The following is a 20,791-nucleotide window of genomic DNA, read 5'->3' on the forward strand; positions in this document are numbered from 1 at the left end:
AGATCGGGGCCCTCGGAGCCGCGGCGAGCGTGGGAGCCATGCCCGGAGGCAGGAGCGGCCGGGGAGCCCGCGCGACCTGCTCGCGCCGTCCGAGATGAGCTCAGGTAACCGCGCGCTTCTCGGTCTGGGTGAAAGTTTGGCAGGATGGAGGCCGGGCGAGAGCGGCAGTGGTGAGGGAAACCCGGGCCCCTGCCGTGGCCGCCGTGGCCCCGCGATTTTCCAGGAAGCAATAGAATGCCCTTTAAGTTCCTAGTCTCTGGGGAGCAGGGGGTTCCTCCTTTCTCTCGGGTCTAGGAGCGGGGACATGCGGGCGCTGGCTTTCCCGCGCCGCCTACCCGAGCCACGGGAGCAAACACCCCATCTCCCCGGGGTCCTGGCACTGGGGCATGGATCCCGGCCACCCGAGGTTAAGGTGGAAAAACTCTCAGGAGACATGGGGAGCGCCGTGGGCACTGTGGCAGTGTTGGGTAAGAAGTCGGGTTTCCTGTGCGCCAGAATTAGCAGGTGGACAGGAGCGCCCCCCGCCGGCCGCTGCCCCCAGCACGGTCCCGCGGCCAGGCTGGGTGGAGACTGCCAGAGAGGGAGGAGGCCCTTGGAGCCAGGCCTCATCGCCTAGGTGGGGAGGATGTAGCTGGTGGCACTGATTAACAACGCCCCCGCCTCCCTGGGCCCAGGACCCGGAACGTGCACCCTGTGACACATCCACTCGGCTCCTGAACCGGGGAGTGCCTGGGCTGCCTGCCTCGGTGCCTGTGCAACTCTTTTAGTAGATGTCAGACGTCACAGCCTGGGTGCAGAATGTCCTGTTTTAAGTTATGAGGGTCCAGTTCTGCCCCTGCCCCCAGTTCTGAGATATTAGGGACGCACGTCCCCCCACCCCAAGCCTGTGTGCTCTCCATCATGAGCCAGTAGGGCTGAGCAGCAATGAGTGGCCGGCCTGAGGCTGAGCGCAGGCGCCTGTGGTTGTCAGCTTCCCCGTGTGTGTCTGTCTGCATCAGCGCGCACTCTGCACCTGTGCCAGTCGGTGGCCCATGTCCTGGGCGTCCCCAGCCCAAGAGCTGGCCAGGGGTTGCCTTGCTGGGCCCTGCCAGAGGCTCCCCAGGCTGACAGGCGGGGCAGACACAGCTCTGCACCCCCACTTCCTACTCTGAGCCCTTGCATGCTGGCGCCCCCCTCCAGGTCCCTGTCATCACAGCACCCAGGCAGCACTCTCTGTTGATGGTGTCACCTGTTGGAGTTGGGAGTTGGAGGATGCCGGGGCAAGCCAGGTGATCAGATCAGCGCCCTAGAAGATCACCAGGCCGGGCCCAGTCCGTGCACTGCACAGTGAGTCACTGAATCTGGTGCAAGGACAAAGCTTTCAGGCCGAGGGCTCAGTGCGTGCACAAGCCCAGTGTTGGGCAAGCTGGCGAGGCTGCAGGTGGACCTGCATGGCCCTTGGCCGTGAGGATCAGAGGGGTGCATTTGACCCTCAACTGTGCCTGGCTGGCAGGGCCTTCTTCCAAGAGTACACAAATCAGCGCTGCAGCTACCACCGCCCGTGTGTGCTGTGTGTGTGTGAGAGCCGCTGGGGTGCCGGGCAGGTCATTCCTGCACCTGGTACGGCTCACAGTTCTCCTTTTGTAAGGTGCCTCAGGACCCCACAGGGTCCCCGGGGTTCTGGCCTGGATGCAGGTTTAAGTTAAAGACCTTCCTTCCAGCCGCATCTCTGTTACTGTCTGTGAACTTGGAAATGAGACTTGACCTTCCTGGCTGTGGTTCCGGGTCTATGAATTTAATGCATGTGTATATTTAATGAATATATATATATATTCATTTTATTTCTAAGAAAGGCAGGGAGACAGAGAGGGAAAGAGAGAGATATTCCCTTCTCTGGTTCACTCATTCCCCAAATGTCTACAACAGCAGAGCTGGGCCAGGTGAAAGCCAGGAGCTGGGAATGCCATGTGGGTTTCTGACATGAGTGGCAGGGACCGCAGTACTTGGACCATCACCTGTTCCTCCAGGGTGTGCATTAGCAGGAAGCGAGGACTGGAAGCAAAGTAGCTAGGATTAGAACCTCGGCACTCCAATATGGGGTGCAGGCATCCCAGGGGGCAACTTAACTGCTGCGCCAAACGACCGCTCCCATGTCTATAAATCTGAGCTTCTGCGAGGACCTGCTGCGCTGAGGCGTGGTGCAGAGCCGCCAGCTGCTGTGGCTGCTCTCGGGCAGCAAAGCACGAAGCTTCCATCACTGCAATACGCTCCCTAAATTGGAAGAGCCCTCCTCTATGCCAGTACCAAACAGGGGGCTTGGGGGGTTTTTGGTTGGCTGCATTTTTGCATTGCAAATATCTCTCCCTTCCCCTTCCTAAAAATTGGTGCTTTCATTTTTTAAAAAACTAACAAGTATTGCAAATATGCAAACGGAATAAAACGCCTTGGCTTGAGGTAAAAATGAAAAAAGATCTGTGAAGGGGTCCATTTTGACTGCGGCGTGCAGTCACTGGGGTGCACCCAGCTCCATGTCCCCAGCTGTGGGTTGGGGTAGCTGGGGCAGGCAGAGGGCACCTGCCTGGGAATGCTTGGGGGGCAACAGTGGCCTCTGACTCAGCCCTCCAGCCCCCCCTCGCCTGGCACAGGGCTGGCAGCCCCAGGCAACTTCCCATTGCCTCCCCTAGACAGAGGGTACATCCTGGTTTAGGAGGCTGTGTCACACCTGTGCTAGGAATCAGCTCAGTGCGACAGGTTGGCAAGCACTCCCTCCCCCATCCCAGCATGGATTCTAAGCTGCTGTGTTCAGTTTCGACAACATGAATTTAAATAGAGCTCCAGTGCCAATGGCTAAGCCTCTGGTCGCTGCACCAGCACTGCAGGGTGCAGGTGAGTGTCCCACACCACATGCTGGGTAGGGGCCCCTCCTCCCCACAGCAGGTGGAAACCCTCTCCTGCAGCCCGGACTCCCTCCCAGGGAGCTGCTGCTTTTTTTTTTTTTCTTTCAAAGATTTATTCTTTATTTGTTTGGCAGAGTTAGGGGGAGAGAGAAAGAGAGAGAGAGAGCGAGCAAGAGAGCGCTTCCATCCACTGGTTCACTCCCCAAATGGCTGCACCGGCCAGAGCCGGGCCAGTTGGAAGCCAGGAGCCAGGAGCCTCTTCCAGGTTCCCCAAGCAGGCGTGGTCTTCGGTGCTGCTAAGCATCTCTTGACGCATTTTCCTAGCCTGGAATAAGCCGTTCCCATCCTGCCCCCATGCCAGCGTCACACGAGGATCACACGAGACAGTCATGTGTCCCCCTGGACCCCCGTCCCAGGCTCCAAACCACAGGTGCAAAGACAGGGCGGGGACCAGCATGAATGCACAGACAGCGAGCGCTATTGCTGTCCGCCCAGCGCTGTGCAGTGCGACCTCACTGAACCCCTGGAGCAGCGCGGCGCTGCTGTTGCTCCCATTTTCACGTGCGAGGAAGTGGAGGGTTTTACTGCACAGAACCGGCTTGGGCGTGGTCAGGGCAGAACCCGGCGTGCGGCGTGACTCAGTCTGCGTCAGCACCACTCTGCTGCCTTCCAGGAGGAGGCAGCAGGCCTGGCCCTGCGGGGGGACCTGAAATGGGCATGGGGGTGCTTTGGGGAGCACAAGCCGTGTAAGAGTTAGGGGCAGGGGCCGACACCCTCCTGACATCACCGCTGTGCTTGGTTCTACCGATGCCTGCCAGGTGACCACGGACTCCGTGGCCTGGGAACACACCTGTGTTATCTCACAGCGTCTGGGCACAGTGTAGCTGGGTCCTGCACCAGGCTGTTATCAGGTTCTCAGCCAGGCCTGGGGGTCATCTGGTGACTCACTAGGGAAGGGTCCCCTAGGAAATGCACTCGGGTGGTTGGCGGGATTCCTCTCTGATCGGACCACTGAGGCCCGTGGCTTCTTGCTGGCTGGTGGCCAGGGGCTGCTCCAGAGCCCCTGTAGCCCCTGGCCCTGCAGCCCCGCCCTGGGGTCTCCCACGACATGGCGGCTCACTTCTCTGCAGCCAGCAAAGGGAGCATCTCTAGTGCGAGTATGAGAGCAAGAGGGGGTCTTAGGTGCCACGAACCCAGGGTGGCATCCCCCGTCCCAGGCCACGTTCTGTGGGCTGGAAGTCGAGCACTGGTTCCCCATACTCACAGGGAGGGCCCCCGTGGGGTCCGCCCCCAGACTCTGGTGCTCTGTGCGGCTCCTCTGTCCTTGTGTTTTCTTCACATCAGTGACTTCCAGCTCACAGGAAGAGTGAGGACAGTGACGCCTTTGCTGATGCCCTGGGTGTGAGGACCTGCGGGGTCCTGCGCACATCTGTGGCTGAATGGGCCTGGGGATTGTTTTTTAAGATTTATATTTATTTATTTAACAGGAAGAGTAAGAGTGAGAGGGAGAGACAGAGAGAGAGGTCTTCCATCTGCTAGTTCACTCCCCCAAATGGCCACAATGGCCGGAGCTGGGTGGGTCCAAAGCCAGGAGCCAGGAGCCAGGAGCTTCTTCCAGGTCTCCCATGTGGGTGCAGCGGCCCAAGAACCTGGGCCATCTTCCACTGCTTTCCCAGGTCATAGCAGAGGGCTGGATCGGAAGAGGAACTGCCAGGACTAGAATTGGTGCCCATACAGGGTGCCAGCACCACAGACAGAGGATTAACCCACTGCAGCACAGCGCCGGCCCTGGCCCTGGGGGTTTTATAAAAGACAGATTGGGTGAGGGAATCTTGAGGCAGAATCAGCAGAGGGAAGAGAGGGGCAGGTGAGGGGTTTACACGTTCCATGGGAACTCTCAGATTCATCCGTCTCTTCGTTTATTCCTTCCTTCCTTCCTTCCTTCCTTCCTTCCTTCCTTCCTTCCTTTATGTGTTCACATATCCGGTGCACTCAGTTGAATTCTTTTCATGTCTTGTGCTCCGTGCAGTGCTGGGGGCTGACACAGACCTGGCTTATTCCTGCAGTGTCCAGACAGACATAATAGGAGAGGGTGGGACGGGTGGGACGGGTGGGACACCCTCCCCCTGGCTTCACTGCCTGGGGCAGGGGATGGGGGACTGGGGACAAGCAGGGAACCGTGTGTGAGGACAGAGGTGGAGGGGGGCCAACATGGGGGCTGTCCTCAGCAGGAGACGCATTGGGGTGGGAACACCCTCCCACTAGTGACGTGACAGGGAGCAGAGCGTTGCTTCCAGTGAGCGCTTCGTCTTTGGGACACAGGGTGTCTGGGGTGGGACCACGGGACGCCAGGCAGCCTGACCCCCGGGAAGCCGTGTGTGTCCGGGCCAGCTGCAGACATACCGTTCTGCCCCAGAGCTTCTCAGCGGATGTTTGCTCTTGGAAATCTTTCTAGCACAGAACTTGAGTTTCCCCTGCTTCTTAACTTCTCTTATATAAAAATTTATTCATTTGAAAGTCAGAATTACAGAAGGAGAGCCAGAAAGAGATAGAGAGAGAGATAGATTATCCATCTGCTGGTTCACTCCCCAGATGGCTGCAATGGCCGGGCTGGGCCAGGCGGAAGCCAGCAGCTTCATCCAGGTCTCCCACGTGGGTGGCAGGGGCCCAAGGACTTGGGCCATCTTCTACTGATTTTCCTAGGCCATCAGCAGAGAGCTGGTTCGGAAGTGGAGCATCTGGGACTTGAACCAGCACCTTACGTGGGATGCGGTTGTCACAGGTGGCGGCTTTACACGCCATGCCACATCGCCGGCCACTGAGACACAATGTTACCTTCTCCTGCTGAAGCAGATACTCCCTGTGACGTGAGTCACTGTGCCAGGGCCCCCGCCTCAGACCTCAGGGCTTTTCTCCAAGCCGGGAGTGTTTCCTGGTAGTTCCACTTCTGCCTGGAAAATCCAGTTTCTGCACATCATTTCTAACCTTTGAGCCGTGGCTGGTAGGTTACCTTGGGCTCAGAAAGCCCGTCCCCGAGTCGCTTGGCGTTGGTAGAAAGAACAGGCCAATCCCGCAGGGTGCACAGGCGAGCGTGCCCCGCCCCAGCGGTGAGGGGCAGTGTCATGTGAGTTGAGTCACTGCGTTCATTGATGTTAGCTGGGCTGTTTCCTTGCTCACTGTGAAGGTGGGAGGCAGGGAGGGTGGTAGGGAAGAGTTGTCCTGACTCACAGCATTCGGGAATGTTAACGGGCACAGCGGGGCCCTGAGGACGGGCCGGACATGGTGACAGGAGTTTGGGTTGCTGAGAGGCCTTACCTACCTCTCTTTTTATTTCTTTCTCTCTCCCTCCCTTCCTCCCTCCCTCCCTTCCTTCCTTCCTCACTGTCTCTATCTCTGTCTCTGTCTCTTTCTTTTAGATTCATTTATTTGAGAGAGAGAGATCCTCCATTCTCTGGCTCATTCCTTAAATGGCCACACTAGCCAGGACTGGACCAGGCCAAAACCAAGAATCAGGGACTCCATCGGGGTCTTCCATGTGAGCGCGGGGAATGAAGCACCTGGGCTATCTTCCGCGGCCTCCCAGGTGCATTAGCAGGGAGCCGGATCGGAAGCAGAGCCGCGGGGACTGGAACCGGACTCTGATTTGGGATGCAGCACCCAGGCGGCAGGTAGCCTGCTGCCCCGGGGGCTTCCTGACCTGCTTCCTGGCCCCGTGTCGCAGGTGCATCAGGGAGCTCACTGGTGACTCCAAGAGTAAATTAGCTTCCTGTCACCGCTGTGACAAATGCTGTAAACCAAATGACGTAAAATCAAGAACTGTGTCCTCTCCCGGTTCTGAGGACAGAGACCCCGCCCATGGCTGCCAGGAAGAACCCTTCCCTGTCTCTGTCAGCTTCCAGCTTCTGTGTGTGGGGGTGTGACACTCCAGCCTCAGCCCCTGTCTGCCAGCACCTTCTGTGTGTTTGGGTCTGTGCCTGTCTCAAGCCCCTCTGCCTGTTAATAAGGACCCTCGGCACTGGGTGTAGGACCCACCTGGGTCATCCAAGACGTAGATTGTCCCTGCAGGGCCACTTTCCCCGGTGCCGGGGAGTTGGTGTGGGTGTCTTTCAGGGGTGTCTCTCGGCCTCCTGAGGGGTGTGAAGGCAGTGAGGGGTTCCGAGCACAGCCTGGCGTGGTGCAGGACCACTGCCGATGTTGCCACTGCTGTTGTCATTCTGCACCCTCTCATCATTGCCTGAGTGCCCAGGTATCTGCCTGGCCCATCGTCAGGTGGGGGCCAAGGGTGCAGGAGTGAGGTGTGGCCCTGGCCCGTGAGCAGGCAATGCCCTGGCTTCTGGTGTCTGAGCCCCGGCGCTCAGTTCTGTGGACTTCCCCAGCCGGGTCTGCAGACCTGCCCTTGCTCAGCGTGTGGTTACCTCGGGGTGTGGCATCCCCGTTCCAAGAAACCCTCGGAACTTAGGAGAAACCCAGGTCACTGGTAACTTACAAGCCAGTGTCCTCCAACAAAGCATCCTTCCTTAGGTTTCTAGCATCTACAGCACTGTCTGCTGTCGCTTCTGTTTGGCTGTCCTGTTCTGTTTTTATTTATTTATTTTTTTTATTTTTTGCCAGGCAGAGTTAGACAGTGCAAGAGAGAGACACAGAGAGAGAGTTACAGACAGTGAGAGACAGAGAGAAAGGTCTTCCTTCTGTTGGTTCACTCCCCTAATGGCTGCCACGGCTGGCGCTGCACCGATCTGAAGCCAGGAGCCAGGTGCTTCTCCTGGTCTCCCATGGGGTGCAGGGCCCAAGCACTTGGGCCATCCTCCACTGCCCTCCCGGGCCACAGCAGAGAGCTGGACTGGAAGAGGAGCAACTGGGACAGAATCCAGCTCCCCGACCGGGACTAGAACCCGGGGTGCCGGCGCCGCAGGCAGAGGATTAGCCTAGTGAGCCAAGGTGCTGGTCCTGTTTTGTTTTTAAAGATTTATTTTATTTATTTGAAAGACAGAGTTACGGGGCGGTGGGGAGAGGGACAAAGAGAGATCTTCCATCTTTTGATTTACTCCCCAAATGGTCACAGTAGCTGGGGCTGGGCCAAATAGAAGCAGGAGCCTGGAACTCCATCTAGGTCTCCCACGTGGGTGCAGGAACCCAAGCGCTTGGGCCATCTTCTGCTACTTTCCTAGGCCGTAGCAGGGAGCTGGGTCAGGAATGGAGCAGCTAGGACGTGAACTGGCGCTCATACCAGATGCTGGCACTGCAGGTGACAGCTCAACCTGCTGTGCCACAATATGGGGCCCAATAAGACTCTTTTGTCCTTTTTTACAGAACATACCCCTGCAGCTCAGCCAGGTCTCTGAGTGCACCCGAGTGCCAGCCCAGTCTGTCCCCTGCCCCCTGCCCTCCAACCTTCCCTGCTCTCTCAGACACTGAACTGGCAACCGCCGTGCCTTGTCTGCTGTGCTAGGGACTGAAACAGGAAGCTTGTGTCCATTTGGCAAGGAGGTGATGGAGCAAGGGTAGCACCGGAGCCCATAGCCGCCGTGTAAGGTGTAAGGTGCCGCGGGAGGGGTGGGCTGGCTGGGGAGCAGGACAGGAGCTGGCTGGGGAGGTTGGGGGAAGGTGTTCAGGGCAGGGAGATTCGGTGTCCCCGGGGAGCAGAGGACCCTGGTCTGCAACCCCTGCTTCCCTCCGGGTGCCATCCGGTCTCCTCCTGTGAGCTGGCTTCTCAGAAACCAGAGCTTCGTTCTTTTGGCTTCATCCAGATAAAAAACGCACTCAGTGCTCAAGTGCAAAACCCCCTGAGCTAGGGGACTCTCCCGCTACAGGCGCTGCTCAGGTCTCAGGGCCTCCGACGTGCACTTGGGGCAGGGTTTGCTTGTGAACTGGGGCTGGGCAAGGACAGAGGTGTGGGTGGAAAAGGGGTCATCGGGGCATGGGATGGGGACACAGTGGACAACACTCGGTGGTCCCCCAGCATCCCTCCTTTCTGCTTTGCTTGGGCCAGCCATGGGCTTCCACCCGACCCGGACACTGGATCCTGATGCTCTTTCCGGAGCCCCTCCAGTGGACGGCAGGTGGGTTCCTCCCTCCATGAGCCGCCTGAGCCCTGCATTCCCAACTGCTTCCCCCTGGGTCTCTCCCACCCCTCCCTCCTTTACCCCAGGGCGGCAGCTGACTCCTATGGCCGCGCACCGTCCCGGGGCTCAGGACCCCAGCCTGGGCTCCCGGGAGCTGCTCTTTCCTGCTGTGGGCGGCACCTCGCGCCCTAGTCCACGGGGAACGTCGCCTGTGTCTGCTGAAGGGAAGCGACAAGCCTTAGGTTATTATTTCATCCATTTGCCATTTTCTTTGTCGTCATTTTACAATGCATACTATATGGTTAAAATGTGATGCTGCTACACTCAAATGTTGCACTTTTAACATGTTTAATTTGTAGTTATTTTGAGAGAGAGACTGAGAAAGGCTCATCCCCTGGTTGACTCCCCAAGAGCCCTCAACAGCTGAGGCTGGGACTTGTGCTGGAGGCGGGCACTCAGCACAGATCTCTCATGTGGGTGGCAGGCGATCATTACTTGAGCCACCACCGCTGCCTCCCAGGGTCCGCATTAGCAGAACCGGGTATCAAACCCAGACGCTCCACTGTGGGATGCAGGCATCAAACAGTGTCTCAACCGCAGTACCAAGTGCTCATCCCCTTAGCATTTTTTTTTTACTATGATGTTAATGGAGAAGTAGATACCATAAGAATGGCAGAGCAAGTGAGCTGTCCTATGGAGCCGGAACCTTGTCCATGCAGCTCTGGCCCTCTGGGAGCCTCAGTCCATCTTCCAGGACAGGTGAGGAGCTGGGAAAAGTGGACCAGTGTGAGCTGTGGATGCTGGCTGTGGCAAACAGAGGGGAGGGGAGCCTGGACCCGTGCAGGCACACAGAGCTATAGAGTGAAGCAGCACACAGGACCATGTGCAGCCTGGGATTCTTGCGAGCGGTCAAATGGAAAAGCAGGTGATGGGTTCAGGGGTCAGGAAGTGGGTGGGACATAGAACAACACAGGGCAGCTCAAGGAGGCGCCGAGCTGGCAGGTGCCAGGCTGGGCACAGCAGTCAAGCAGCGCGACTCCCCTCGCCACTGCCCGCAGAGGCGGGGGGTGCGTCCCCAGCCCTGTCTGGCCTCGAAGCCTTTGTGTCCAGCTGCCTGGTTGGGCAGCGGCGGCACAGCTGTGGGAAGCCCTTTCTAGCAAGGGACTCCACACAGCTCATGGAAAATGAAAGGAAAAGATGAGTTTATTTTGGCTAAAAAAAAATCTGCAATCCAGGCATAGTTTGTTGTTTTTTTCTTTTTGTAATATGCATTTTCCATGCATGTTTAAGAACCCCAAGGTTTTTTTCCTGGGGCAAGCGGCTCCTGTCTGTCTGCCCTGCCAGCTACAGCTTCCCTGCCCACGCTTCAAAGGGGAGCTCAGGTTCTGCTTCCTGGGGTGTGATGGGAGCTGGAGTTCCCTGCGACCACCCTGTCTCCCCCAGAAAGGGCTTGGTCTGGGGGGACGGGCGATGGTGGTGCCCAGCGGGGTGAGCACCGCCCACCGCCCTCCCTCCACGCTCTCTCCCTAGAGCATTGCTCGGTGTAGCCTTGCCCGGAACAGGAGCTGTATCTCCTTGCCTCTGCCCTTTGCCCTTTCGAGCCTCTCATCTGGGGCCAGTTTTCTGGGGTCTGGGTGACCCTGAGCAGCAGCTCGGACTCCTGACCAGGACCAGCAGGGAAGGCTGTGTTTCCCAGGTACTGGGCATGCATGGGAGAGATCTTCCTACCTTTTCGAAGTGTTTTTTCAGAGTCATGAAAGAAATGGCGATAGTGGTGAAAATGCAGGCAGCGCAGCTGTGGGTGGAGTTCACGGGCTGGACCCATTGCAGTGCCCCCCACCCCCACCCCGCAGCTGCCAGTTCTCGCCATCCCCTCCTCTCAGGGGTGGTGCTTTGGACCCCTGGCTGTTTTGTGACAGCCTAGCACCGGCTGCGGGAGCACCCTGCGCTGCTTCTGTTCCCAGAGCCTCAGTCTCTGATGGACTCGTGGTGCCCAGGGCGGGGGCCTTCCACGAGGCAGCCAGGAGCTCGGCCTGCCCCAGGGCCCGGGACCGGCTGCTGCCAACTGTGCCCAGCTGTGTGCTCTGGCGCGCACCAGGCGGGAGTGAAGACAGGAATCCCGCACACGCAGCTCGTCTGCAGGTCCTGGAGGAGTCCAGCTCCCCGCGGCTGCCCGCTGGGCCTTGCCTTGCATCCATGGGAAGGTGGACACTCGGCTCTCCCTCCTCTCTTTCTCCCAGAGTGGCCTCAGCTGTCGCCCTGGACTGGCAGCTCAGGAACGCAGAGAAATTGCTTCAAGGGCGGGTGCGGCTCTTATTCAAGCGAGACAAAGAGTGAGAAATCGCCCCGTCAGCTCTGAAGCACCTGTGGAGGTGAGGGCGGCGGTGCTGTGAGCCGTCACCTGTTCTCGCGGCTGTCACCCACAGCAGCACTGGGGTCTTCAGGCAGCTGGGGTAAGTGCTGAAATCCCGGGGCCCGGGGTCAGCCAGGCAGGCATTGGCCCGGTGGCGCTCCCTGCCAGCGGCCCCTCCCAAGATGCTGCAGGGACAGCTGTCATCATGGGGGCCTCGGCCTGGGGGCCCAGGGCTCCCGAAGCAGAGATTTTTCAGTGCCTTAGAGCAGTTTCTCAATTGTAGTGCGGGTGGTTGACACTTGGGGACAGGTAGTGCTGTGCTAGGGGGCAGAGGGGAGAGTCGGGCAGTGTCCCTGGCCTCCGCCCACTGGACACGAGTAGCACCTGTCTCCCCCAACTGGGACAGCGACAGAGGTCTGCAGACGTTGCCCAGGTTGTCCCCGGTCGAGAACTGCTGGGCTGGCGGCCTCAGAATCGGCTCTGCGTGGCCGCCGCCTCGGCACCCGCGCCGCCGCGGGCTGGGCTGCAGTTTCCTTTGTTCCTTCTCCAAATCGCTGACCTCATCAGGCTCATTTGTTGGCCTCGTTGACTCACCCCGCTCTCACCACAAGCAGCCGGCCCGCTCCGGGGGATCCCAAATGACTTATCATGGGACTCTGTATGTAAATTTAGATTCTTTTCTACTAAATTGGAGACACAGAGCCTCAACTTCTTTTTTAGCTCAGCTTGGCAAATACTTCCTTAAAGCAGCTAAGGGTGTGCTGAGCTCCCGCTGGCTGACGGTTTGACCATGAACACCTTTGCAGTTGGGTTTTCTGAAACCACCAGCTATTTCCCTCTCGCTAGCTTGGGCCCGAACCCAGCAACCAGTGTGTGATCTCTGAGCCAGGGAGGCCCACTGCCGGCCGGTGCTTAGGGGATTTTCACAAAGGCCTCTGCCCTGGGCACTGGCGTGGGAGGAAGGTGAGGGCTCTTAATGGGCCAGATGGGATCGGGTCCCCGGATGGACCCACCAGGTTGCTGCCCTGGCTCATTGCTGGGCGTCTGGTCCCTGGAGCAAGGCCAGAGTGAGCTGGCGGCTGTGAGGTGGGGCTGCACAGAGCCCAGTGTCGCTCTGAGGACAGGCACAACCCTGAGGTCATTGCTGACAGCCTGCCCGGCCACACCCGGCAAGCAGGCAGCTGCCCTCGGCTCCTGCTGCTCAGGGCTGCCTAGCGGGAGGTAGGATGGGCTCTGTCTGTCCCCTACTCAACCTCTCCTGGAGTCTGATTTCCTAGCAGGGCTGTCTGTCTCGTCACCCACCCTTGGCCCCCAGAACCTAATCATCGAAAGAACCCGGCGTGCCCCGAGCTGTCGTGGGCCCGGGCCATTGCTGTGCTGCAGTGGCCCACAGAGGCACCGCTTCCTCTGCCAGCTCAGAGACACATGATCGAATCTGAGCAATGCGTGGCACCGGGCGCGGGATGTCCGGGCAGGCCCATCCCAGGCACCGTCTGGGACCTTCCACCCAGACAAGGCTGTGTGCTCAGATGCTCCGTATCCGCTCGTTCCTGGAAGGGAACGAAGCTGAAGTGCCTGCGGCAGGCAGGAGCTGCCCCGGGCTCTCTCCCTGCTGTACCTGTGTGGGCCTCGGTGGAGCTGGGCGTCTTCCGGATTCCAGCGTCCATGGGAGCCAGTCTGTCCACTGTGGAGGAGAGCTCCTTTCCCAAAATAGCCACCCAGAGGGAAGGAACAGCTGTGGAATCTGGCCCAGACACCCGCCCTGCCCGCCTCACCTCCCTGACAATCACCCTGGGGGCTGGTGGGTTGGGGCAGGGCGGGTTTTCCCCTTCGCCCCCTCCATCTCCCTCTCCTTTGTTCCCCGCCAGCTTCAGGGTCAGAGCCAAGTGACTCAGCAGAGATGCATTTGGCAGGGGGGAAGGGGTCACAGTGAGGGAGCAGGGGGGAGGGGCACCACGGAGGGGCCCTGGTGCTGGCAGCCTGCCCAGCTCTGCCGGGCCCCAAGGAGGCAGTGAGCCTAGCAGGTCAGACAGGTGGAGCCGGCCAGTCACAGTGGCTGCCACTCCTGCACCCAGCTCCCTCTCCTTTCACCCGGGGTTGACTTCACTGACCCCGCCGGGGGACATTCCAAATGTGAGCAGAGGCCTTTGGGACTGATGGGAGTCGGGGACCTGCCGGGAGAGGATGTGGCGTGTGTAGGAAGCGCAGCCTTGGCATTGGCAAGGCGTTTCCTCTGTTTGGGTGCCTTACCTATAATGGCAAAGCGGGAGGCAGGGTCCCGAAAGGCTGAGGGCTCCCGGAGGCTGCAGGTGCGGAGCGGGGGGGAGGCTGTCTTGGCGCTGGGTGGGTGGCTGTTTTCCTTTTCCTTAGTGAGGTGGGTTTGGGGGTGGGGGAGGGGGAGCTGGGGCTGCCTTGGCTCAGCAGCAGGTCCTGGCTTTGGGGGGGGGGGTGTTCTCTGTCCCCATGCACAGAGTCCCAGCTGGCACTGGGCTTCTTCCGAAGTGTGTGCTGATGTCCATGTTGGAGAGGCTGGATTCTCCTCGGAGACAGGCAGGGGGCTTGGCCTCGCCGCTCCTGTTCAGAGAGGCTGTGAGCCTGCCCTTTGCAGCCTCACCCCGTTGTCTCCTTAGATGATCTATTGGGGGCCTGTGGCCTGAGCACAGGGAGGGAAGGAGCCTGGGACCCCCCTCCCCTCCCAGGAAGCTCGGGCTGGTCTGGGCCCGTTTGGTACTGCCAAACGCCTCTGCACCACCTTCCATCACTGGGCTGTGTGTGGCCATCATGGAGGCTCAGGGGCCTCTGCTGGGGGCTGGGCCTCCATCCCTGCACTGAGGGGCGCGGCTGCCGCAGCATGTGCACCTGCAGGGGAGGGGGGGGCCACCCGAGTACCAGAGGCGTTCAGCGGCCTGGCCCGTTTTCTAAATTCCAGGGTGATTGATGAGGCCCCAGTGGCTTAGATGATGGGGTACCCCATCAGGATCTAAGAGAAGACCTCACAAAGAATCAGAACATTAATTTATTTATAATTTCATAAAAGTAGCAGGGCAGCTCTATCTCGGCTTGCCTGGGGTGCTCAGGAAGTCGCTGCCGTCTCCTGCTCTGCCCCTCGGCCCAGGGCTCACCTCATGCCCACGACCCTCCGGCCGCTCCTCCCGGGGTCCGTTACGAGTGGGCACCTTTCCCAAAGGCTACAGGCTCGCCCGCAGGCCTCATCGCCAGGATTGCCCGTGCACAGCCCCCAGCCAGTCAGCGGCAGGGAGGGGTCGCTGGGTGGCAGGGCGAGGACCTCCTTGAGGAACAGCAAGATGGCTTCCCCAGGGCAAACCGGGGGGGGGGAGCAGCCAGGACAGGGCCACGGGCTTGGGGCACGTGACCAGCTGCACCTGCTGCCGCGGAAACTTCCAGTGCATCTGGGATGCAGGACCTGTTGCTCCTCAAACACATGGGTCTTTTTCAAATGAGATTCCTAATACAAGCAAGCGTGGTTTTAGACAATTTTGGCTACCTCCCCTTAACCCTTTACCTCCCAGGGAGACCCGTCTTCCCAGTATCTGGGCTGCTAGTTTTCAGACCTTTGAGCTTTCTTTCCTTTTTTTTTTTTTTTTTTAATTTATTTAATTGAAAGAGTTACAGAGAGAGAAGTAGAGCCAGAGAGATCTTCCATCCACTGGGTCACTCCCCCCAAAATTGAAACAACTGGAGCTGGGCTAGTCAGAAGCCAGGCGCTTCTGCGTTTCCCACATGGGTTCAGGGGCCCAAGAGCCTGGACCATGTTCTGCTGCTTTTCCAGGTGCATTAGCAGGGAGCTGGATTGAAAGTGGAGCGGCTAAGACTTGAACTGGCACCTATAAGGGATACCGGTGGCACAGGCGGCGGCTTAAAATACTATGCCAACAATGCCCTAATTTTTTTTCATTTTCTAAAACACCTTTACATTAATTATTTTACTGACAGCCTACAACTGCCAGTTTGCTATACCTTTCTTTGTACCTCCTACTTAATTTTTTTTTTTTTGCAGGGGGGGAGAATGTTTTTACATTTTTAAATTCAAATGATTGTGATTTTTGTTATAAAATTTGGAAAGGTTTTTATTTTAATTTTTTAACTTTCATTTTGTATTTGAGAGAAAAAGAGAGATATCTTTTATCCACTTGTTCATTCCCCAAATGCACATGACAACTGGGGCTGGGCCAGGATGAAGCCAGGAGCCCAGAACTCCATCTAGGTCTCCCACGTCGGTGGCAGGGACCAAGTACTTGAGCCATCACCTGCTGCCTCCCAGGGTGCACATTAGCAAGAAGCTGGAATCACGAATGGAGCTGGGACTCAAATCCAGGCACTTGGTGATGGGATGGGTGTCCCCAGTGGCATCTTCATAGCTACACCAGGGCCAGCACCGTGGCTCACTTGGTTAATCCTCCGCCTGCGGTGCCGGCATCCCATATGGGTGCCAGGTTCTAGTCTCCTAGTTACTCCTCTTCCAGTCTAGCTCTCTGCTGTGGCCCGGGAAGGCAGTGGAGGATGGCCCAAGTGCTTAGGCCCTGCACCCGCATGGGAGACTGGGAGGAAGCACCAGGCTCCTGGCTTTGGATAGGCGCAGCACACTGGCCGTAGCGGCCATCTGGAGGGGTGAACCAATGCAAGGAAGACCTCTCTCTCTCTCTCTCATGTCTATAACTCTACCTGTCAAAAAAAAAAAAAAAAAAAAGCTACTCCAAGTACCCACCTCTTTTTTGATGAACCTGCTGCCCCTCAGAGCTGGCTGCTAAGGCTCCCTCCCTCCCAAAGAACTAGAAAAGGAAGAAATAAAAAAGGAACTTAAAAAAGTTCCCGGAAAATAGAATGAAAAGTGTGAGTATATTTTGGTGCAAAGACGATGTTGAAATCCACGCAGGGTTCTCGTGATGCATTTTCCACGTATTATGAAGAAAAGTTTTTGCACCAAAATGAACTCATACATTTAACTCCATTTGTCCATGAAGTTTTGAAGCACCTTTTAGAGTCTGAAACACCTGAGAGGTGTTAGATGACCGAGTCGCCTGGCTCTGCCAAGGTCAAAGGCCACGGGCTCTGGCTGGCAGCCCCCAGGAGCCCGCATGCCTCTGTGCCACTCATCCAGGGACGCCGCGGGCGTCAGCAGAGGGGTGGACGTGCACCTGCCTGCAACTTTGCTGCAGCTTCCTGTTTTCTCCTGGGCAGGCCCCGCTAGCTCCTGAATTCTGGGGGAATCAGGGTGGTACCTCCCCAGGGGGCAGGAGGGAGGGGGCGAGATTGTTCCAGGAGGCATAGACCTGACAGTCATTTTTGAGGCTCAAAGCTTGCAAGTCGGTCTTTTGGGGCCCATCCCTTAGATGCCTCGAAGCAGGTTTCTCTGTGCCCTGGCTCCTGCAGCCCGGACCACCTCAGCGGCAGGTTTGGGCTGGATCTCTGGAGCCCCACGCAGCCGCCTTCCTCTTCCTGCCTTGGGGCCAGGTTTTCCTGGTGACTTCGGTGCAAGATCAGAAAATCTTCTGGCTTTGGATGTCACTGCGAGGCGCAAGACTCCTGGCTGCTGTTAACCCCTGCAGATGCCCTTCAGAGCCTGGCACGGGGAGCGTGTGGTTAACCACGCCTGTCCCCAGCGCTGTGCCACCATCTCCAGGATGGGCACCTCACCTTCCAGGGGTCAGAGGTCAGAGGGAGCCAGGAGGACTTTGCTGCCTGGAGACACTTTTCAACGAAAGCTTGCAGCCCCGCCTTGCCTGGTGGCTTTTCCTGCAGAGCCACCTCCTGTGGCCCCTGCCTTAGCCATGCTCCCCCCAACCTCACGGGGCATGATGAAAAGCAGCCTCTTGTCCCCTGTCCCACGGCCGGCATGCTGTGCTGGGATCACAGGGACACCCCCGCTGGGTTTCTTGCACAGATGGTTCCAGTCGGACTGCCCTTTCGGAGCCAGGAGACCAAGGGGGATTCTGGGGTGTGGCCATGTCCACCATTGCCATAAGTGCCTCTGGGGGAGCAGAGGCGTGAAGGACAAGGTCGTGACCCTACACGCACTGGTAGTCATGGTCTGGAGGGGAGTGAGGGGCGGGTGGCAGACAGTTCAAGGCGTGAGTGACAAGGGCTCAGCCTCTGGGCTCCCCCCACCACTGCCACACTCCCCTATGACAGAGTCTTGGCCCTGTACGTCCCATGGGGGCTCCCCTTGCTCCTACGGGGGAGTCCTGAGAGGCTCCTGGCTCTCCCCGGCCTCACCCTGTCCCCTCCTTCTTGCCTTCTTTGCCGCATGGCCCCCAGCAGCTGGAACCCATCACAGCGCCCTCCCTGTGTGCCGGCTGCTCCTCCCAGCCCTGCCCGCCGCCGCGGTGTCACCTGTTCCCTTGACCTCCTAGGTGAGGATGCCATCCCCTGCCGTGGGTCTCCCTCTGCAGCACAGCTCACGGTTGTCATCGTCCATGGCTCGTTTCTTGCCTGGGTCTCTCCCCACACACATTGGATCCCCCACGCCCATCCTGGTGGACCGAGAGGACTCCCGATTTCCCAGGATTTGGTACAACCAAGAGCAGCGGTGCCAGAATCTGCAGCACTGACAGCTTCGAGACCGCCCAGGTAAAGATGGCTTCTGGTTTTCACGACTTGCAGCAGGAGCATCAGGCCTGGGCAGAACAAGGCCCCTGTAGGGAGAAAGGAAGTGAAGGCAAAGTGGGGGCTCTACTGTGCTGCAGGCGGCTTTGGGTTTTTTTTGTTTGGTATTTTTTGTTTGTGGTTTTTTTTGTTTTTTGTTTTTTTTTGTTTTTTTTTTTGGGGGGGGTAAAGATTTTTGAAAGACAGAGATGGAGAAAAAGTGGTCTTCCATTTGCTGGCTCACTCCCCAAATGGCCGCGATGACTGGGGTTGGGCCAGGCCAAAGCCAGGAGCCAGGAGCTCCATCTGGGTCTCCCACTGTTATCCCAGGCCATGAGCCAGCAGCTGGATTGGAAGCGGAGCTGGCAGGACACAAACCAGCGCCTACACGGGATGCCAGTGTTGTGGGCGGCGGCTTAACCTGCTGCACTGCAACGTCGGCTCCTCTCCCAGCCTTTTAAAGATTTTATTCACATGAGAGGCAAAGAGAGAGAGCGCTCCCATTCACAGGTTCATTCCCCAAATTCCCAGGCCAAAGCTGGGAGCTGGAAGTTCAGCCCAGGTCTTCCACATGGGTGGCAGGAATCCAATTACCTGAGTGCTCACTGCTGCCTCCCAGGGTGACATGAACAAGAAGCTGCAATCAGACGCCTGAGCCAGGATAGGGGACACAGCACCCCGGCGTGGGCTCGCGTGTCTAACCGGCGTCTTAACTACTAGACATCCGCCCCTCTGTGGCCTGGAAATGAGACCAAGGCTGCTGCAGAGCTGGGGACATGCGAGTCTGTCTAGCTGTAAACATGTGCCCTCTGACCTCGAAGTGTAGCTTTCCAGGGCTGCAGTCTTGTCTGTTTTGTATTTCGTGGGACGCGGATTTCACGCATCGACTGTTTGCTCTGGCTTCCAGTCCTGGTCTCCTCTCCCTGGGCAGGTCATCTCTTCCCTCTGAGGTCCTGGCCTTGGGAAAGAGAGCAAGGAGCCCTCTTCTGACCACCTGGGGCTTGGGGCCGCTGCCTTAGGGGACAGACACCTTCGCCCAGGCCGCTGCCTGGGTCTGCTGGGAAGTCGGGAGCAGGTGCATGCGGCGAGGCTTGGGTGACCCTGAGGCACCTGTCCTGGCGCTGACTGTGAGTTCAAGGATAGGCCTAGATGGGAACTTGGAGTCACCCCTCACTGGGCTCGTGCCTGCTGGGACCTGCCTGGGATTTACAAGGTGCCCACCCCTGAGAAGCACCCGGACTCCTCCACGCGCTGGGCTTGGAGCCTGTGAGTGCTCAGGAGTCTGTGTCCCGGCCCCTCACCCCCATCTCTGGGCCCCAAATACTTAGTCCAAGCTTCAGGGTCCAAGTGCCACTTGTACTTCAGTCCCAAGAGGCTGTTTTCAGCACCCTGGGGTCCCCTGCCTGGTCCAGGCTTGGCTGGGGGTAGAGGGAGGAGGAACCTTTATTTGGGTCCCCACTTGTCCCTGTGCTTATGTGACGACATGGTCGCTGCACGCTGTGCCCTTGGTGCTGTCCTAGACACCTGCCGGCTCAGGTATGGAGTTAGAATCTTACCGTTTCCCACGTTCCCCGGGAGGTTAGAGCCGCCACGCTAAACGATAAGCATCGCTCTCTAAGGGCTCTCTAATGGCAGTGCCCCAGGCTGTCCTGTTTGGGGAGGACTAAGGCGAGGGTCACTGGGCATTTGTGGAAGCCAGGCCAGGGTGCCCTTTGTGCCAGGCGTCCCCTCAGTGTGTGGCGGGCGGGTGGGTTCTCAGAGGGACTTTCTCCTCACAGAGAGAAGGCACCAGCTCATGAGCCTGTTTTTTTTTCTGCGCCACCTTGCCTGCAGCTCCGGTCTCTGGGACATCCCGTGCTGGGATGAGGTCCCCGTGGCCCTCCTGTCCCACACCCCTGCACCCATGGTCATTTCACTGCATCTCCAGCAGCTCCGGATGGTGGTCAGCTTTCTGTGTCAGCTTGGCCAGGCCGTAGCACCCGGGGAATTCAACCAAACCCTGACCTGGGTGCAGCTGTGCTTGGTAGGTGGGGTCAGCATCTACAGTCACGGCCTTGGAGTGAAGGAGGGTGTCCCCTATAACACGGGTGGGCTTCACCCAAGCTCTGAGCGCACCACTGAGGTTTCCCTGGGGAAGGGGTACGTCCACCTCGGACTGCAGGGTTCCCGGCTGGCCTGGCCGCCTCCCGATCCCACACTTGGCCCAGCCAGCCCACAGTCACAAAGGCCAGTTGTTTGCAATGTGTTACCCATCTCCTCCTTCTGGCTCTCACTGGCACGCTCACCGCAAGGTTCCCGCGACGGGACGGGAGGCGCTGGCCTCTGCTCCACTGTCCTTTTCCGACTCTCTTCCAGGAGTGCCGACGGTTTCTCGGTCCCCATCAGCCGGCGGTGGGGTCACATCTTTCTGTTCCCCCGGTCTCCTTTTTATCAGCAGGTCCCGGGAGAAGCCACGGACGCGCGCCGGGGAGGGGCCGGCTGTGAGTGTTTCTTTGGCAGTGTCTTAGCTGGTTGTTGTGAGTCACAGAGAAGGAAGCAATCAGCAAGTATACTGCCCTAGAAGTGCTGCACGTTGTGGGGCCCAGGACGCAGGGAGGCGGCGAGAGACGTCTGGACATCGTGAGCCCTGCTCCGCCCCGCGATGGGTGCCTGAGGGCTGCTGGGGGAAGCAGGCCTCAGGAGAGACCCACTCGGGCTGCTGAAGGGAAAGGCTGGGGGTTGGGGTGTGCAGGCTGCTTCCGGCTGGGGGAGATCTGCACGCAGGAGTCACGGCCAGCATTCACAGAGCCCCTCCTGAGCGCCCTAAACCTGTCGGGTCAGGGCAAGTCTGCTCTTAAACCTGTGCTACAGAGCAGGGAGCAGAAGGGCCAGGGCAGAGGGGCTGAGGGCGCCGCGAG

General features: G+C 58.6%; 1 protein-coding gene and 1 non-coding gene across 6 annotated transcripts in view; both read left to right on the forward strand.

Moving 5' to 3' along the window:
- LOC108177747 (uncharacterized) overlaps positions 1 to 20,791 on the forward strand; it is a 49,032-nt gene that overhangs the window by 17,592 nt on the left and 10,649 nt on the right. The window contains exons 3-5 of one of the 5 annotated variants that reach the window (XR_011390908.1): positions 11,179 to 11,391; positions 17,663 to 17,879; positions 19,728 to 20,791. The exon at positions 19,728 to 20,791 is cut by the window's right edge and continues 10,649 nt beyond it. Coding sequence is in view for 1 of the 5 variants with exons in the window: in XM_070079341.1 (XP_069935442.1) it covers positions 95 to 104; positions 17,663 to 17,879; positions 19,728 to 20,454 (954 nt within the window). In the remaining 4 variants the exon portion in view is untranslated. The other 4 variants (XM_070079341.1, XR_011390905.1, XR_011390906.1 and 1 more) reach the window with 4 other exon arrangements.
- On the forward strand, positions 20,388 to 20,453 carry MIR34A (microRNA mir-34a). The gene has a single exon (NR_162492.1). It is a non-coding gene; the product is annotated as a microRNA mir-34a (primary transcript).

Source organism: Oryctolagus cuniculus, chromosome 7 (assembly GCF_964237555.1).
Source record: "Oryctolagus cuniculus chromosome 7, mOryCun1.1, whole genome shotgun sequence".
Classification (NCBI taxonomy): domain Eukaryota; kingdom Metazoa; phylum Chordata; class Mammalia; order Lagomorpha; family Leporidae; genus Oryctolagus; species Oryctolagus cuniculus.